General features: G+C 46.5%; 1 protein-coding gene across 1 annotated transcript in view; it reads right to left on the bottom strand.

Moving 5' to 3' along the window:
* KCND2 (potassium voltage-gated channel subfamily D member 2) overlaps positions 1-20,615 on the bottom strand; it is a 480,490-nt gene that overhangs the window by 12,260 nt on the left and 447,615 nt on the right. Inside the window, exon 2 of the mRNA XM_041727330.1 lies at positions 5,895-6,057. Coding sequence (XP_041583264.1) covers positions 5,895-6,057 — 163 coding nt within the window. The remainder of the gene's footprint in view (positions 1-5,894; positions 6,058-20,615) is intronic.

Raw genomic sequence — 20,615 nt, 5'->3', positions numbered from 1 at the left:
CTTCAGTAAATACTTTAGCCTATTTGGAAAAGAGGAGGCTTCCAAATTTTTAATTAGACAAAAAAGGTTTATATTGTCTGTGTAAAAAAAAAAAAAGAGCTTTGAAGTTATTTTTGATAGTCTTTATCTGTCTTGAGAAACACCGATGGTGTTGGAAAAAATAAATTGTCCCATAAGCACATTTCCCCCGTGCATCTCAATTCTTCATAAATTCAGCTTTCTTCTTAATTCTCTAAATTAAGACAAATTTCAATCCTCAGCAGGATTTCTCAAAGTTGGGTTCCAAGGAACTAGTAAGTGTTATGGGTAGAATCCAAACCAACCAAATGAAACCAACGACGGGTTCTGTGGTCAAGAAAAGTTTGGGAAATGCTGAGAGGTTAAAAGCGTTTCTTTGCCGTTGGATTCCTTACCATACATTGTAGATGTTCATTGTGAAGACAAAAGGGGGGATACAAGTATATAATTTTTTCTCAAACTCATCTGACCAGAACCCTTTAACTGTGGAGTAGTCAGAGGCCCAGTATGCAGTGGTTTCAACACGTAGATTGTCTTTTAATTGCACCAAGTGACATTACATAAACTTTACAATGTATTCTCTGGAACAGAGGCAGGGGACCCAGTTGGAGAAAGATACAGGATAAGCCAAAAACCATTGAGACGGCAATGTTCCTAAATGCCATCGATCTTCTAAATGAGGTCTGAGGTAGATTGTGGGAAGTTATTGGACCACGTTACTGGCAAATCACAAAACGTTTTCAATACTTTTGAAGAACAAGGGCATCCTAGGCAGCTTCAAAAGTGAGGCATCGAAGGCCTTCCTCCTTTGCAATGTGAGGCAATTCCTCACTCCTCAAACATGAGCCCACATGTAGCATATGCCATTTATTCTGGAAATCCTTCCTTCGACTTGTTTCCTTCACTTAAAGTTTAGTAAAATGTCTCATGTCGGGGTAGCACATTAAGCTTTATCAGCTTTTACAAATTTAAGGAATTTATTGGCATCGTTCCATTGGTTAAGGTAAATATTCCCCTAGAAATGAGACAAGTTAGTGCCAAATACTAATAAAGAGAGAGGGGGTATGGTGGGGGGGGCAGTCAGTGGGAGATAGTCTAGGATTCCCAGCCAGCTCTGGAGTCTGATGAATCGTGGTGATGGCAGGGCTGGGTAGAGACGGTGCTGGCATTGGGGTCAGTGGAAGGGACACCAGACCCGTGGCCCCAAGAGTAGTGAAGGTTCTCTAAGTAGGAAGAGGTAAGAACGGAAAGAAGATACAGGCAGGTACTAGAGATGAGAATCATGCTTCCCAATATCGTTTCCAACTGGTTCTAGGAATACCCATCCTACGCCGGGGATGGAGGACATTGTCAAGGCGAACGACACCTCATGGTTCATTCTTTCACTTCCTACCCAAGTGTCAAGAGCCTATCGTATGCCCGGCACGGAACTCAGAACAGCAGAGAAGGAGAATACAGTGTGATACACGGTAACAGAGCGTGCATGATATTGTGGGGGAAGAGAGGATGGAGCAATTAATGGCGTCCACATCCGTTAGGAACATTTTCACTAAGTGGGTGATATGGGAGCTGAGTACCGCGCCCTGAGCGGGGTGGGTACATTCGGTGGTGTGGGGATGGAATGGAGACTTAAGGGCAGAAGTAGGTAATTCCATAAGGGCTGAAGCACAGAGTGGATTTCAAGAAGTATGAAACCTCCAGATTCTTACGTGTGTTGGTGATGGGGCTTCTGAAACTACAGACCAAAAAATCTGGTTATCCACAGAGGCCTGGCGTAGGGCCTGAGTCATAGGTTTTAATATTGGCTAATAATCTAAGAGAGATCATACTTGGGCTTTAGCAGGGTGTTACTTATTTTAATTATTCTAGACTGCTATAGAAATAATCCAATTTGATCATCAATGAATGTCCTAGACAAATGGCTCTAGAGTATGGTTCTCAGGCCAGCGGTATCGCTCTCACTTGGGAACTCGTTAGAAATGCAGATTTGCAGACTGTAATCCCACGCGACGGAATCAAATGCTTTGGGGGTGGGTCTAACAATCTGTGTTTTAACAAGCTCTTTAGATGATTCCAATGTGTCTGAAGTCTGAGAATCACCAAAGCGCGATCAACGAGCACCGGTAACTTCTTTCTGTATCAATGTCAGCATCTTTACGCGACAAGTAAAACATTTACTTCCATTGCACATTGGCTGTACATCGGCCCATTGATTCAAAACTTCTCACTGCATTTAGAATTATCTATAGGAAAATCCCTAAAGATACACGGCTTTAACGATGACAGAATTTTCTCCTCTTTGACTTTAATCAATAAGTGTATAAGCATAAGCAAGTCATCTGTAAAATGGAAATAATAACACTTCTTTTGCAAATTGATTGTGAAAATATAAATAACAGATATAAAGCACCTGGGATATGCTAGAAAATCTAGAGAGAGTTGTTGTTTTTGCTATTAGCCTATTAAATTTTATGATTATTATTACTATTATACTTGATAATTACTTACAAGTTAGTCTTGTAGATCGACCGGTGTGATTTGTATTGAAGCAGGGTAGGTTCCAAATGTCATTGCATCAACCTGGCTTTATTTTAACAAACACCTTCTACTCCATAAATACTTTTTGAACAACCGAGTGATTAAATAAATCTATTAAAATAGAATTACCTGCGGTGAGAGTGAAGGAGAGATGTCACAGTTCGTCTAGACTCACCCACGGGTTAGTGTTTGGTCAAGAAATGATCAAGGATTGCTAGAAACGGGTAAATGATGCAATTCTTTTAAGAGTGGGGAGAGGGAGTGAAAGTAGAAAGGATCCTTGCTAAGGGGAGAACCCAGAAGGAAAGTATCCCTAAGTGCCCAGGGGAATGTTCTCAAACTCGTATTGTATATATTTCATGCTCTCGCTTGAGCTTGGAGTTGAAGATGGGACCAAACACCAAAAAAGTATGATCTGAAAAACATTTTGTAATACCCCTTATTATTTTTAGCCTCTTATTTTTACTGAATGGAATGTTTGCTTGACTGAATTAACTGGCTATTTTTTCATGACTTTGATATTTGTCAAATCATCCGGTTCCAGATAAACCCAAACTCCCTTAACCACACACTTTTAAGGAATGTTTATTCCATTTCTTTTTTTGAATCTCCTGGGAAGGAAAATAGGAAATATTCCTTACTTACTTCCATACCCGTTATTCTTTCATAGATAACTCTGGTCGGTTTATTGATCACAGACTCTTTACTGGACATATCACATTAGGTTATTATATTTGGCTTGATTAATTTCTCTAGTAGCCACACAAAATTCATCACACTACAGCAGAAACTTAGAAGAGGGGAAATATTTTTAAAGATACCAAAAATCATTCCTAAAGCACGCTTTTCAATTTAGTGTACTTAAAAAATACTTATTCGTTTATTTTTTGCGTTCTGAATTTATTTATGCAGAAAGGCTTCTAAATTATTCTAAGATTTTCCTTACTGATTCGCTTGTTGCAGATGACAAAGTCTGAAGAAAATGCAGATATTTTGGAGTTCCACCTTTTTGAAAATCAGATTTATTCTTCCTACAGTTTCCATATGGGTGGGGTTTTTGTTTTTGTTTTTGCATTGAGAAAATGAATCACAGGTAGCTCTTGTATCAAAGAAGGCATTTCTAGAATGGAGATGGATGGGTCCTGGGGAGCTATGCTTTTTTGTAGGATTTTTGTTATTTTGAATAGTGTACACGTAAGCCCAGGAGAAATATTGTAACATGAGGGCAGAGACACAGTCGTGTGCACCGAAGTCCCTGATGAGGCGGCCAACTGTGGCTAAAATTTCTCCCTTTCTGCTTGCCAAATGTGTGCCCTACACGAGACTACACCTGGTCAGAGGGTGCCTTTGTCTAACCTCTGTTTATCGAATTATCAGTTTCATAGATTCATATTAACCGGACTATCCTACTCTCTACAATAACTAGTTAAAGGGTAGGTACCTGTCTGAAAATGGGGGATTCTCTGAAGCTATGAAAGACACGGCTGACAAAGTGGGTCTTTGCAAACGGGTCTGTGCTGGTGGACACGACCGTGTTCTCAGGACAATATGCTCTGTGACTAGACTGATTAGCTTGAACTTTCCCAAGAGTTACCTTATGAGATTTTTATACCCTACTAAAAGACTAACATTGTTCAAAAGCTTACTTAAAAGCCTGTTCCAGAATTACCTACAAAGCCAGTCATTTTAAACGACACCCAAACCTCTCATGATATTTTATAGTCATACTACAGGATCGGGCATCCACAGTCATGGTTATGAATAGTTTTTGGAAATTAACTAAATAAAATTATTCATAAAGGACCATGATACGGTGTCCACGAGGAGTACTGGGGATGCAGCACCACAGTCCTGAGGAAACTATAAAAGCGATTTACAAAATTATTTCTAAGAAGCAAGGGCCCTGACTCTAAAGGTGACTATTTTGACAAAATCGAGGAAGGGAAGTGTACTGACGTTTAGTTTTTCTGAGAAGCAGTCTCCTATAGTGTTTGAGGGTATGAACCGGGGAGCCTCGTGGGCTTGGATTGAATGGTGGTTCTAAAATTTATGGAGTATGTGCCCCTAGAACGTCTCAACTTCTGGATACCTTAGGATCCTCATCTGAAAAATAAGAATAATTATGACGACTCACTCCCAGACCCATGAAGACAACATGAATCGTTTTTCAAAGACACCAAACCAGTACCTGGGACATAGTAAACCAGCAATAAATGTTACCTATCGTTAGCATTACGATATGCTTATATCGATTTCTATACATGTGCGTATGTTCTTCACCTCCCTGTGAGGTAGGTATGTCTTCCCCTTGTACAGTGGTGTACGCATCCTGCTTCCTTGTAGACGGATTAATACCTGGCACGAAGTTCAGAGAATCAGTCAACTGCTGGGCCAGGAATAAAACTCCGCTACCAACGATCAGATTTCTCCTACTTCCTGGGTCAACTATTGAAAATATCTGAGACGTATCTTAGTTCCTTTTAATAGTCCTTGTCTACTGGGACCAGCTTGACCCCTGATGGATCGAGAGACTAAATGAATCAGGTCTAGAAATCTGACTCTGATAAAATTTGCCAGGAGTCTATCTTTGATTTTGCTACCATCATTAGCGCTGTTTACTCCATGGTTCCTTCTCTCTGCTCCGATTGCACAGTAGGATTATATTTCCCTGCCCACTTTGAAGTCACACATGGCTGTGTGCTTACTTTGGCTAGCGCGGTACAAGTGGAAGGGACCTGGCCTACTTCCCGGAGGAGGTTTTAGGAGTCATTGTGATTCATCATGTCCTGCTACCCCTGCTTCAGTGATTGCAGAGGCACCTTGTCAAGATGGGAGTGCCCACGGCCGCCCCAGTCGTGGACCTGCAGCATGACTGAGAAATATTCCTTCTTGTTTTAAGACACTGAGATATTAAGTTTCTTTCTTTCTATTTCTTTCTTTCTTTCTTTCTTTCTTTCTTTCTTTCTTTCTTTCTTTCTTTCTTTCTTTCTTTCTTTCTTTCTTTCTTCTTTCTTTCTTTCTTTCTTTCTTTCTTTCTTTCTTTCTCTTTCTTTCTTTCTTTCTTTCTTTCTTTCTTTCTTTCTTTCTTTTCTTTCCTTCCTCCCTCCTTCCCTCCCTCCCTCCCTTCCTTCCTTCCTTCCTTCCTTCCTCTTTTTTTTTTCTTTTTTTTACTGTAGTATAACCCCTGGATTTGAAGAACCGATTAGTATAACCTAGCTTGTGCTGACTGATGCAACTACCGATGCCATCTGGAACACCGAATAGCCTGTAAAGGATTTTCAAGCTCACTCTAAAAAGTGGGAGATGCTAAATCATGGTTGCAAGAGCTGAATACACACCTTCTGTGCCCTCCGTTTGTCTGCTCGTTGATTTTGGTGGTAGATTCGACTGAAGTTAGATACAATCACCGGAACCGGCAGAGCAATGACCAAGACCCCGCTCAGCGAACAGATGGAGCCAAAAATCTTCCCCGCTATGGTTTTTGGTACCATGTCACCATACCTGGGTTAGAGGGAAAAAAAAAAACAAAAAACACATAGTCGTAAGTCACGGAATGTGGTTTCTGCCTGCTGCAAGTAGCTTTCTCCCTTAATTCAAATGAATGGGACCAGTCGATCTCTACTTCATGACTACAATAGACATGGGTTAAGACTGTAATAAAGCAGAAATCATTAAAATTACCTCTCTTGCAGGAATTGATTCTAACATTTAGAGATCTCTTGACTGGAAAATATGTCAAGCCACATGATGTAATGATAGTTCTTCCATGTGTCCTTCAAATAATATGACAAAGTTCTTTATATTTATTTATAGCCTGTACTTCCAAGCTGAATTTTGTAATCTAGATAACATCCTTTCCCATTTAATTCTTCCAGCATTAGATTGGTTATGAAATTCAAGTAGAAAAAGTGGTATGGCACATTCCTTTTATCAGATGTAATCGCTTAAAAAACAAACTTTCCAAGGTCTCATTAACCTTCGCTTGTTAAATCCAATGGCCATCTCTCCCTGATGATCTTATTCCGTCTCTCATTTGTATTTAATTAGTTTTCTCTCTCTCTGGAACACTTGCTGTTGGCTTCAGTGTTGGAAAATTCCCCTTGTGGTCCTCCTACCTCATTGGCTGCTTCCCCATCTTCTTTTCTGGCTTCTGCCCTCTTATCTGATTACTAGACCTTGGGGTGCCTCAGGTCGCAGACTCTCACTGTCTCCATCGAAACCCTTTCCTACGTGATTTCAGCCAGTCTCCTAGCTGGCAGGTCACCTATATGCTGCTGATACCTCAATTTATATTGACAGCCCTGATGTCTATATTGGAAATCAGACTCATATCTTCAGTGGTCTGGTCTGCTTGGTCCGACCCCTGGATTTTGAAGAACCGATTAAGAGCCAACTAAGACAAATTGGCCGAATAGGAACTCTTATTTCTGCCACCCCCAAGTCTGTTCCTCCCACGGTCTATCACGTCCGATTGCACAGAACTGCAAACCACCCAGGTGCTCACACCAAAATCAAAAGAGTTTCCCCCAATCCTCAGTCTCTGCGTCTCGTTTCTGAGCCAGTCCCATTATCACTGACCCAACCAAATTATATCCTGTTCAGGTCTCTTTCCTCAACCTCCATTTTACCACAACAACCCAACCCGTCAGCATCCCCTGCCTGAGCTGTGGGTAGATACAGCTTCTCACCTTCTTACCTCCTTATAGCTTCTTACCTCTTTCATATTCACCCCCTTACAATTTCATGCCAACATGGCAGCCAAGTTGTGGTTTTATATTTATTTTATTTTATTATTTTATTTTATTTATTTTATTTTTTTATACATTTATTTTTTATTGGTGTTCAATTTGCTGACATATAGAATAACACCCAGTGCTCATCCCGTCAAGCGCCCCCCTCAGTGCCTGTCACCCCCACCCCCGTCCTCCTCCCCTTCCACCACCCCTAGTTCGTTTCCCAGAGTTAGGAGTCTCTCATGTTCTGTCTCCCTTTCTGATATTTCCCACTCATTTTTTCTCCTTTTCCCTCTATTCCCTGTCACTATTTTTTATATTCCCCAAATGAATGAGACCATATAATGCTTGTCCTTCTCTGATTGGCTTAGTTCACTCAGCATCATACCCTCCAGGTCCATCCACATCGAAGCCGTTTTAGAATGGAGATCGCACTGCTGCTACTTTGCTTAAACCTTCTAATAGGCCTGGAGCTAAAATAAATCCAAACTGCCCACTTTCATCTCCGAGGGCCCGTCTTGTTTAATTACTGCCTGTATTTCACGCCCCCTCCCACCCAGGGCGCTGTCCTCCGGCCACACTGGCCACCTGGCTTCCTGCCCACATGTGCGGCCACCAGATTGTCATTGAGCAGGTTGAGACTTAAATGTGTCCATTCCGTAAGTTATTTCCTGGCCACCTTAGCCGTATTGATCTTCTCTCCCCTAGTCATTCTCTGTAACATTTCCCCTTTGCGTGAACTCACAGTACTAGGAACACATGATATTTTATGATTAGCAGATTTATTTTTTGACTACCCACCTGCCCTGCTGGCAACAGAATATAACCCTGACTGAGCAGGATCTGCTCCAACTAGCGGCTCACCAGCAGACAGCAGGCTCCTACTAAAGAGGAGTTGGAGAATCCTGTTCTCCCTACCACACCGATACAGAGATCTTCTAGGATCCACTTCTGGGGAGGGGGAAAGAAGTCTTTTGATCACATGACTGCAGAAGTGACCCAGCTATGCCTATGGAGCCCCAGCTACTCCATGCTCAGTTTGGGGCTCGCGGGGGGGGGGGGCTCCCCACTCTGAGAGGAGCTCAGGGGTTGGAATCCAGACTCCAGGAGGTTTAGGAGGACTTGGGGTTGCATGATATCTTGAAGGGTGGCCTAGGAAATGATCACTCTGATTAACATTGTTTTGTAGGAAAACATTTGTGTGTCAGTACGGAAAGGCAAGTTGTGGAGGGACAAGCCCTGGAAAGGCGAGAGGCGACAGCAGGCCCCACTGACTGGCACATGTGGCGACCCCGGTCCAGGCTCTGGGCCTTGCTTCGAAGGCTCAGTTGTTCACTCCCGTCAGTGTTGGCGGGGGTCAGCAGTTGAGCTAATTCCCTGCAACTAAAATTCCCACAAGATTCTGGCATCGGGACGACAGTATTAATTTATAGTAAAACCAACAAACAAAAGAAAACATTAGAAAAAAACCCAGGAATTGGAATGCCGTGTCCAGATGAAACAGGGTCCGTCAGGGAGGTTAAATCATAATCTGAGGTTTATGTTAGTAAGGAAACAGCCACACATCAAAGAATTTATAAGGTGGACCAAAAAGTCTTGGGGACTTCCTTACTATAGGATCTGTCCACGGGTTGGAGGACGGACCCCGTATACCATGCCGTGTGCCCGCGAGCCAGTCCGTCCGCCACGGCTCACGCTGTGCCCAGCCACATCTTATAGGCCTCTTTTTACTCATGAGGCAGAAGGTCCTGGAAAAGTCTAAAACTCACATACGTACGAGCTGCTTTTCCAGAAAGCGATTTGATTTTAACGTCTACCCGTCAGGATCCAGAAAGTGTTTCCCAAAGGGGGGAAAATAAATAAAACCCAACTATATTTGTGCTGGCCAGAATAGAGGAGCCCTGGGTCCGTGCAACTCAAATAAACCTTGTGGGATATAAATACGTAAAATAAAACAAATAAGATAGAGGAATGAATCCAGAATACTTCCCTGCCCCCGTCTCTCTCAGAGATTTTTAAAAATTATTATTTATCTGCTCCTTTTGGTATGGGAGGCCCGCTGCATGACACGGCGGCCGGCCTGCGCTCTTGGAGTTATGAGTGAAAACTGAGGGTGAGACTGTGCGGCTGGGACCCAGAGCTCAGGGGGGCTGAGAGGGCAGGTGCCGGCAGGGTGGGGGGCAGCAGCTGCTCAGAAAGCCGCCCCTAAAAGAAGCCTCAGGGGGCTGTGAGCCAGCGGGTGAAGCAGGCTGTCCTGGGAGGGCCGGGCCGCTGGGCATCAGCGCTGCCCCTTTCTGCATGTGGACAGCGGGCAGGTGGGCGTCTGAGGGCAGTGCACCTGCTGCTTGTTGCTCAGAGGGCGGAGACCGGGAAGAGCGGAATTTCTTGTTCCTTTGGTAACAAAAGGGCACAAAGGAAGGAGATGAACCAGCTTGCGGAAGGGCAGAAGTTGGCAGTTCCAGAAGGTTCCTAAGGGATGTGTGGAGAGGGGGCCGGACCCAGGGCTGCAGGGGGCCGGGGCGGGGGGTAGGGGGGTAGGGGGGCAGAGGCTGCCACCGGGTGCCCAGGATGCTCCGTGGGTGCCTCAGGGGGACCCCGGGGGCACGCCTCCACCTGCACCCACTGCCTCTTGGGGTCCCCCCTCCCCCCTGCCCCTCTGCTCCGTGGGGTCCCCCTCCCCTGCTCCTTGGGGTCCCCCGCCCGCTGTTCTGTGGGGTCCCCCGCCCCCTGCCCCCTGCTCCTTGGGGTCCCCGCCCCCTCCTCCCTGCTCCATGGGGTCCCCCGCCCCCTGCCCCTTGGGGTCCCCCCCGCCCCCTCTTCCCTGCTCCTTGGGGTCCCCGCCCCCTCCCCCCTGCCCCTTGGGGTCCCCCGCCCCCTCCCCCTTGGGGACCCCTCCTCCCTGCCCCTTGGGGTCCCCCTGCCCCCCTCCCCCTGTTCCTTGGGGTCCCCCGCCCCCTCCTCCCTGCCCCTTGGGGTCCCCTCCCCCCTCCCCTCCCCCCTGCTCCTTGGGGTCCCCCGCCCCCTCCCCCTGCCCCTTGGGGTCCCCTGCCCCCTCCCCCCTGCCCCTTAGGGTCCCCTCCTCCCTGCCCCTTGGGGTGCCCCTGCCCCCCTCCCCCTGTTCCTTGGGGTCCCCCTCCCCCTGCTCCGTGGGGTCCCCCGCCCCCTCCCCCCTGCCCCTTGGGGTCCCCTCCTCCCTGCCCCTTGGGGTCCCCCTGCCCCCCTCCCCCTGTTCCTTGGGGTCCCCCTCCCCCTGCCCCATGGGGTGCCCCGCCCCCTCCCCCCTGCCCCGTGGGGTCCCCCGCCCCCTCCCCCCTGCCCCTTGGGGTCCCCTCCTCCCTGCCCCTTGGGGTCCCCCCGCCCCCTCCCCCCTGCCCCTTGGGGTCCCCTCCTCCCTGCCCCTTGGGGTCCCCCTGCCCCCCTCCCCCTGTTCCTTGGGGTCCCCCTCCCCCTGCTCCGTGGGGTCCCCCCGCCCCCTCCTCCCTGCCCCTTGGGGTCCCCTCCCCCCTGCTCCTTGGGGTCCCCCTGCCCCCTCCCCCCTGCCCCTTGGGGTCCCCCTGCCCCCCTCCCCCTGCCCCGTGGGGTCCCCACCCCCTTGCACCCCTCCCCTGGGGGCACCCTGGGGGTTCGCAGCAGGAGGCGGCGCCCGGCGTGGCGGGTGTGGCCGGGGCAGGGGTGCGCGGCCGAGGCCCACCGACCCGCTGTCTACACCGCGCGGACTGAGCCTCCCGGGCTGCGGGCTGCTCTGGGTCGTGCTGCTTTTATTCCCAATGGAAGACGCGCCGCATCTCTCCGGCCTCCCGGTCCTTAAATTGACGCTAAGCCCGGGGCACATATTCTAGTCTCTCTTTCTCTTCGGGATGTCGCAGGATGTCCCCAGTCTTTAAAAAGTGGTTCCCAGGGGCCCCCTTGGGCGCAGGCCCTGACCCCGGGTCCCGGGATCGAGTCCCGCGTCGGGGCCCCCAGGGGGCCTGCTCCTCCCTCTGCCTGGGCCTCTCCTGAATAAATACATAAAATCTTCCTTAAAAGCCCCCAAAACCCCAAAATCCATTTCCCCAAAGGATTGACCTGGAAACATTATATAGATGTGGCTTTGCTTTCAGAAATATTTTTTTTCTATATTTAAAGAAAATTTGTTAAAAGATTGTATAAGGACTTGTACCATCTACTAGGATCAATACTGAATTCCTGAAAGACAGGAGGAAGCAGGAGGAAGGACAGCAAGACAGAGCATCCCTCTCCAGAAGCCTGGATAGAAGCAGGCCCACCTGGACGGTGCTGCGGGCAGGAAGCCCCCCCCCCCCCCTCTCACCTTTCTCACTTTGGCCCATGTTCACCTGCGGAATCAGTCCCGTTTCTTTCCGCAGTTCTTTTTCCCCACCCTGGACATCTGCCAAACCTTCCGTTTATTGCCTCTTTCCCTCCTCCCATCAGTTAAAAAGGTACGACGTGGAGGTATCATTCACATAAAAAAATATTAATCCTACATTTGCACATACTGCCCAAAACACTTGGCTAAAATGACATCTTTCGCCACATGTTAAAGGTCATATTGAACGGAAGATCAATTCCCCAGAGGAAATTCAACGATTGGTTCTTGAAGATTTTGATCTCAAATGTCAACCAAAAGCTTCTGCAAAGTACTTGAATAGTGGCATGGCCCCAGTGACAGAAAACTGGCTAAATCTGGTTAATTCAGACAAACAAGTAGAATGCTTATATCATCCATCCACCTCTCCATCTTAGTTTATCGAGTAATAGGAAAATAGTTTAGAAAGTATGTGTGATTCTTAGACATAATACAATGTAAACCAAGTTTTATTAATATCCACTCAACGCTCCCCCTTTTCCCCAGAAACCAAAATGCCTAAAGTGCAGTGGTCTTCAGGTCTCACACGGAGAAATATTTCCTGGAATTTTCTTATGCAGTGTTCAAACACAATACTGTTAGCTTCCTAGTCCTATTCATATCATTTCTATTTTTTTCTTCTTTTTTATTTGAAGAGTATAAATGTAGCCTCGTTTTATAAAGGAGAGATGTTATATAAGCAAACCTCCCCAGCTAAGGGATGACTTTTCATCTGTGAAACTATTTCCCATGGATACTCAGACACAAAACAAAGCCATGTATTTTATAAACACTCCTGGAAGGTGGAAAAGATCTTCGTACGGCAGGAAGGAAAGGCTGATTTAAATATAAACGGAGCCTACTGTAGCTCAGGCTCTCACTCTCCCTTTTTTCCTCTTCACAGGAAAAACGTCTTAAATTGCTACGTATAAGGGATCGAGTGAAGGGATCCCATGCAGCTGCGTGGAACTCCAGGAGCATCCTGTCCATTGCACAGGGCAGGTGCTGGTTCAATAAGCCCGGCACATTGGGTTAAAACACACACACACACACACACACACACACACACACACACACACACACACCCCAAAACCCTGCGCCTTCACATGGTACATTAATCTGTATTTGGGAACAGAAGTATTTGAAAAACAGGTAAGTAAATGGCTATGATGTGTCTGCACGCGTCTCCCCCCAGATTCTTACCCTGAAATCCTAATGCTTAATAGGAGGTGGAGGCTTTGGGAGGCGATTCGGTCAGGAGAGCAGAGCCCTCAGGAACGGGACTGGTGCTCTTATAAAAGGAGATGATCCTACAGGAGATCCTACAGGCCCTTCCCCAGGTGGGTTCACGGCCCGCAGGGCAGCGTATGGCCCCGGGAAGAGACCCTCCCCGAACCTGTTGGTAACGTGACCCTGAACGTCTCAGCCTCCAGGACGGTGAGAAATACATTTTTTAAATATATATAAACTACTGAGGCTGTGGTAGCTTGTTATAGCGGCCTGACTGGACTGAGTATCCTTAAAAAAATTAAATGAAAGTGGAATGTGCAAGAATAACCTGGTAAAAGCTATTACCTGATGCACGTGTGTGTGTGTGTGTGTGTATTTTAATCACTGATTTTGTGCTTGAATTTTCTCCTAGGCACACCTACTGGCCAGAGAGGTCTGCAAAATCCTTTCTTCTGACCCGAAGGCTGGGTCACCCCTCAGCCCATGAGTCTACCCCGTAGGGTCTCAGGAGCTAGTCATTCATGGATTTTCTGCTATCGGTTTGGCGTTCTGGAAGGATCACAGCTTGATGGCTGATTGTTATAGTAGCTGCAACGCTAACAAACAGCAAATGACTTTTTCTTTTTTTAAGTGCTGCTCTGAAACACCTGCTCGTGGCTCACACCTTGTTTGCCAGAGGGGCCCTCGGATTACTTCAACAGTAGGAAGATTTCTCTTTGACATTTAAAATCAATGTTTGCCTAAAAAACGGCTTTGATTTTCCTTCTGCCTCTCTGGCCTGTAGGATTAATCCTACACGATCCTAGCTGTGTGGAAAGCTTGAGAATTTTTTTTTTGGGATTATCTCACATGTATAGTTATTTAAAGTATTCTGTGTTCTCTCTTGTTTTGTTAAGTCTAAGCCAAACTGTTAGCTACTCTTCTTTTAAAAGTGTATGCTTCCTTTTTCCTTTTTCTACTCTTCTCAACTTTAATGATTTTAGCATCTGCTAGAAGAAAGGAGCGGCCAGAGGATGTCCCACCTGAGTTGGAGGATCTTAACCAGGAATCGACGGGTTCTTAAGGAATTCATGGATAAAATTCAAGTGGGTCAGAGAATCCCATGATAGCGCGTCTTCCTAGGCATGTTCCTAAACGTTTTGGAACTTTTATTAAATTATAAAAAGGTTTCGGTTCAACTAATGTCAAACGCTTTGGCTTGCGTAGGTATAAGGGTTATGTCAATCAACGTCACCTGTTGTTGATAGAGATGTTTGAACACACGCAGCACAACGCAGACGCTGTAAACATCACCATCATTTTACAACTGCAGAAATCCCAAATACCCACTAGGGGGCATAAAAACCTAAATGAAACTTTGGAAACCAACCAGGATCTTTTTTGGGTTTTGTAAGCTGAGAGAAAAGTATTTCCAGTAAGTCGCCTGTACCAACTCCTTATCTTTGCCCACACACATCCAATATTTAGGATATATTTTGGGCATCTTATTTCTCTGGAAATAGTCGAACAGGACAAAACCTCACCCATTTCATAGATTATCTATTTTCATGGTGTTTCCAGAAAGGATGCAAAATAATTCTGACAGCATTTTCTATTTCTTTTCAGAGAGATTAGGTACATTTGTGAAACAGGAGATATCACTAAAGCATAGTTTTGAACAAGAAGCCCTTTAGCCAAGACCCTTCGTGTGAAAATTAAGGGAAATGAACGGACGGGGTTTGCATCTAGAGAAGTGGAAAACTGAGGAAAGGGCCAAAATGCTTTTAGCACATCGGCTCCCATTAGAACGCCAACCTCTCAACATTAGAGTTGAGTCTGGCTTCCTTACTGTCTGCCTCCAGCTTGTGCCTTTTTCTTAAACAAATTCTTTTCTGACTCATGTTTCTTCTCTTGTTTTTTTTTTTTTTTTTTTTTTGTTGTTGTTGTTGTTTTGTGCCTATTATATGATCCGATGAGGTTTTACAGGTTATAAATGCAACATACGACTAGGAGACTAGGACCTAATATCCTAATAAAGTGCTTTTTTTTTCTAAGTGAGTCTCATCAGTGAAAGGCTTTATACTCTCCTTTAAAAAGAGTGTTTTCTTATTTTCAAAGTATGCTAATCAGGGCCTACATTTGCGACATTTACTTCCTCTTCATTTCCACTAAAGTTTTAAAAAATACAGGAACAATTGGTTATTGTGAGGCGCAGCATTATAAAAACCCTGGGAGCTGACTGTCCCAGCTGTAGGAGCACCGGAAGTGCTTTCTCCTGCTTTGGGTTTTTGAGTCTTTGCTGCCTGGAGCGATCCTTTCACCCTTACATAGCTTAGTGTCTGCTCCTGTCATCCTCCCGCATAAAAGCCTTCGTTGTTGCTCTATCACCTGCAGGAAAGAGCTCCAGCTCCTTAGCATGACACACGGCTCTTCAGGCCTTGGCCATCTCCTCCTCCCCTGCTCACCCAGCACACCCCACCCCGTGTTCCAATGAGAACAAACCACCTCCAGTTGCTGCAGTGTGTTATGTCCTCCCATTCCTCCCTGCCTTTGTATAGACTGTCCTTTCTAGAATATCCCTCTCGGCATACATCCTCTGGGTGGCCTCCTAAGGTACATTGATAGAGCTCAAGGATCGGTTCTTATTTGAAGAACTTCTTGACCCGCTTTATCTTTGTCCAATCAGAGTCCTGTCTTCCCTCCCCGCTGCCTCCAATGCTGCTTTTGCAACTAATGAAGGAAAATTAGTTTTTTTTTCAAGGTCTGTGTTCTCTCTCTAAATGAGGAGGTCCATGAGGTCAAGGATCATGTCATCGTTATGAGCCCTAGTCTAGCACAGACCTTGCCCAGAGCTGAGCAAACAGTGGAGACCCAGTAAATGTTTACTGCTTTAATAAATCCTCCAGGGAGAGGTCTGATGGTAAACCATACGTACGGGAGGGAGTGAAGGGGAATACGCTTCCGCTGCTCTTGCCCTTCTCACAGATTTCCTTTCTTTCTCTAGACCTGGCACCATCTCTTTTCCTCAGTGTGTCTAAATTCCTCCTTGGATACTTAGAGGATATGCCCAGAATAACCTAGTTCTACACTGTCAATTAATCTCACCTTTTACACCCAGAGAAATCATTTTTATTTAACTTAACATGATTTTAAATGAACAGAGAAGGCGAGAGAACTGACAATTTTCCAATTCCTACTTCTTTTCCATCATCACATGCTTGACCAACACGTACCCTGCTACAATTTCAAAATACAAATCCTCCCAAATTTGACAGATTTCGCAATCCTCAAATGCCCAGCGATGTGAATGAACAGGACTTATGGTTCCCTCAATCTCACATATCACCCTGGGAAATAGCCGGGTCTTCCCATATCTCTCTAATCTCGAAGATGCTGCTAATCTTAGATAGTGAACACTATCAATTCTCTGAGAATTCCACTGTTTGGTGTCCATTTTTCTTAACTTGATCCTTTGAAGTTATGCCCCGGGAGTATATTGGAGGAGGTCTGCTTGTCTTCCCTCAGATGAAAGTTAATCCATCAGGCACCTCAACGTGCTGGTGAATGGCTGGTCGTTTCGGCTTGGAGCCCATGGCACCAGCTTCCAGAGGATGCCCGTCGTGGCTTTGCATCTCAGGGGGTTTCATCTTCGACCCTACCAGAGCTGCTCCCACACTGAGGCCTCTCTTACCCACCACGGTCACTTCCTCCCTTCCTGTCCTTTGAAAGGTTACTTGTGGGAGGAAGCTCCCTGTGCTGTGTGAGTCCAAGTCACTGCTGCTGCCCTGCAGGTGGTCATCCAAGGAGCCAGGGTGACCCAGCGCCATTTCCACAGTTCTGTTCATAAGTCTGTTTTCTTATAACCAGCCACCTATGGTGCTTGCTGATACCATCAACATTATTAATCACCTACAATCCATCCTATGACTACTAAGCGCCTTTGCCATGGGAAGAAGGAGGAGAAGGTCCCCAGGGTCATGCCTGCAGTGCCGGTCTTATGGAGGAAGTCAGTTAGGCAGCAGAAGAGCATGAAGTGGAGATGTTTATCCTGAAAGTTTTCATTTCTTTCCACCTGAGTTTACACAGCCTCAAACCTATTAGCACATTATAGGCCTCATGACACCTTTAAGGTGTCTTTAAGTATTTACCTATTTTATTTCAGACTGTACTTTTTAAATTACTTATAGATTACCTAGTAATGGCCTAACACATCTCTTGTTTCTAATTCTGCCCAGGAAGGCCTGATAGTTTTGCCACCTCTTGCCTAGTGGAGCTTTACAGAAGAGAATGAGGAAGATTCTGCTGCCCTGGAGGGAAGATCTGCCCTCTATGAGGGCAGGGAATTAGGCTCTGTTTTGACAGTAGCAGTGTCTGGCCGAGACCTAAATGCAGGTTGTGTCCGTCCTGTAGAGCTGGGCGCTGGGAGATCCAAGGTCAAGGCACTGTGGGGTTAGTGTCTACTGAGAACCCTCTTCCTAGTTCAAGGGGCTGTCCTTTCGCTATGTTCTCACATGGTGCAGGGGCAAGGGAGCTCTCTGGGCATTAATCCCACTCGTGAGGGCTCCACCTCATGACCTGATCACCGCCCCACCCCCCCAAGGCTCCATTTCCTAAGATCACTACACTGTTAGGATTCAACATATGAATCTGGGGAGACCCAAACATTCAGTCGATAGCATGATCTAATCGCAACCCCATGAATGTCCTGGTGCCCGTCACTCAGCTGACCACCCTGGGCACGATCTAGGCTCCTGTTATCTATCTTGTGGCGAGGTGAGGATCGGGTCTGTAGCTCACCATCCAAGGCCATTCCTCACAAGTCATACAGCCAGGTGGTGGTAGGCCTGCCTTGCTCCTTCTTCACCTGTGCATGGCTCCGCCTCCTCACTCACTCGGGACTTCTTCCCTGCTAAAAATCCCAAAATTCCTCGGGCGTAAATAATTTAATATGACTACGCTTCGTGTAGAGAGTCACAGCTGTTTAAATACAAAAGGAAAGCAGAACAGAGAAGCCGTGATTTAACCTCCCGAAGACAGCCAGGTACTTCTACTATAATTCAAGTCTTCAGTTTAACCTAGAAACTGTCTATATCCTTAAACAAACTGTTTTTGATGAGAATTCAATGGCCTGTATTTACATTAGAGATGCTTTTGGAGAACAATTCTATTCTGTTCAATGTGAGACAAGGTTATTCCCGAAAATTAAATGAAGATATCGCATGCATTTCGTGTTTAGATTCTTTTGCCTCTTCTTCTTAGGCAATTAAAGCATTGATTGAATGGCCATTCTTTCTATTAATTATGTAAGTTAGGGTGTATCCCAAATAAGCATAAATGAAGAGGGTCTTGAATAAATTCATATCTCTACCTCAAGAGTTCTAAGTGGTCAGATTCCTATATGAAAATGCTCCTGCGTTTGTTTGCATTCTGATTGTATCTAGGTAAAAAAATGGTAATAATAAGATAAAATAAGTAAAAATGAAACAAAAGAGTACACCTGCCTAAACATAAATGGACTAAAGAGAACCTTCTATAAAGCGACTCATTTTCCAGGTGCCTGACTGTAACTCTTTTAACTCTTTTTTTTTTTTTTTTTCTGACTGTAACTCTTGATCTTGGGGTTGTAAGTTTGAGCCCCACGTCGGGTGTGAGATCACTTAAAAATAAAGCCTTAAAACACATTAGTTTCCTGATGTTTCAATTTTAAGGAAAAAAAAAAAGGAAACAAAGGAGGCGCAAATAAGCTGAAATTGGACTCTGAAGGTGAACCATTCCAGAGCACATACCACCTTCCAGCACATAAAAGGCCTAATTTCTTACATCTCCTTGTATGTTCCTATCGACACTTCATTTTTCTGGAAATGAGGTTAGAGCATGGACATGATAGCTTACCTCTAAGGTCACTGAGGTCATGGGACTGTGTGTACCCAGGGTCTGGGCGTGGAGCCACTGCAAGGGTTCCCGGCAGCAGGGCCATGCGAGGAGGCCGAGGGGCTGGGGTGGCTGAGAAGCGGTGGCCACCGCCGGAGCTGTGGCAGGAGAAGGCCCAGGACCTCCCCCTCCAGGCTGGGGGGCGACGGAGGACACAGCCCTGTGAGCCCACGGCGGACGCCTGCCTTGGGGAAGCCCGGGAGGGGTCGGCTGCTTCCTCAGAAGAGGCCAAGAAGGCCCAATAGCCAGGCCCTCGGCCTGCCCGTGCCCCCCACCGGCCACTGCTCCTGCTGTCCCAGTGGGTCGGGGCGCCCAGAGGTGATGCAGAGGGCACCCAGGGCTCCCGGGCCTGCCTGCCCACCTGGCGCAGCTCAGCCCCGGGGCCTTCTCCTCCAAGGGCTGGCACTGGGCTCCAGCACTTCCCCCCCCCGCCCCCCCGAGCGGAGAACCACATGTGGCCAGAATCTGAGTCCCCGGGTGCCCGGGCCTCCAGGTTGGGCAGCTGCCTTGGACCCAGGGCCTGACCCCGGGTCGTGGCATCGGGTCCCGCACGGGGCTCAGCTCCCTCTCCTGTCTCTCTGTCTCTCTCTGTCCCTCTCATGAATAAATAAATAACATCTTTAAAAAAAATAAATTAAACACAAGGAGGGACCTCGTGGCTCCACCGTGGATGCCATTCACAGGTGTGGCTGGGATTCTCTTCTTTTTTCTTTTTTTTTTAAAGATTTTATTTATTTATTCATGAGAGACACAGAGAGAGAGGCAGAGACCCAGGCAGAGGGAGAAGCAGGCTCCATGCAGGGAGCCTGATGCAGGATTCGATCCTGGGACCTGGGTCACAGCCTGGGCCCAAGGTAGCTGCTGAACCACCCAGATGTTGAGCCACCCAGACGTCCCTGGGATTCTCTTCGAAAATGTGTTTCACAACTTGATGTTTCTCCCACTAATGGGAGCGTGTGACCCGGGGATGTTGGCGGCTGTGGGGTGAAGCCTCAAGGCTTAACGTTGAAACAGCAGAAGAAACATCCTGAGACATTCCTCAGAACATCGGCTGGTTTCATAAATACACATACGATTGCCTGCTGGAATGAAAGCCCCGAAAGTGGTGAACTTCCACACAGAAAAAAAGAAAAGGAGCCTAAGGCTTAAAGCAAGTATATTCCTCTGAAATATATCTTCCTTCCTTCTTTGCTCCTTCCCTTCTTTCTTTCCTCAAATTGCATCTGGTTCCAATAAGGAGTGAGGTACTTCCACACTGATAAGAGATCTAATACTTGGTTCTTTCCCCCCCCCCCGAAAAGGTCTCCCAGTGAAGGGAGGTCGGTAGAGTAATAAATAATTGAATTCTCAGGATCTCAGGTTTCTATATATTTATGGCTTTTTCCTCCTCTCTCCCAGGTGCCCAAGGTTATTGCTTGCGTTGTGCTTCCTATGATCCCACTTCTACTAGAAATAATTAATTATCTCGTTTACGGGGCTGGGATCCGCAGGAAGGAGGAGCGCACCTACAGGCCTACTCTCTTCCACCCTGAGCGAATCTCCTCTCCTCGGGCCCAATTCTAGCCGGACTGTTTTTTAAAAGAGAGGTGAACAAAGTCATCGGGTTGCCTCTGTTGTTCCTGATAAGCTCAGTTAGAGCACTTTCTTTTTTTGGGTGAAGGGCAAGATGGGAATCCTTTAGGCTTGGTCGCAGGACCTAGGGCTTCTGGGACAACTACGCCGCTTTGTTGTTACAACGCAAAAATAGCCCCGGATAATCCATAAATGAGCGAGGGGGATTACAATCCAGTAAACATTTCAGTGTGCATAAATAAATAAAAAACTGTGGACACTGAAATTTG

The sequence above is a fragment of the Vulpes lagopus genome, chromosome 13 (assembly GCF_018345385.1).
Source record: "Vulpes lagopus strain Blue_001 chromosome 13, ASM1834538v1, whole genome shotgun sequence".
NCBI classification, from domain to species: domain Eukaryota; kingdom Metazoa; phylum Chordata; class Mammalia; order Carnivora; family Canidae; genus Vulpes; species Vulpes lagopus.
Note: the sequence above shows the minus strand (reverse complement) of the source record. Positions and strands in the feature narration are given on the sequence as shown.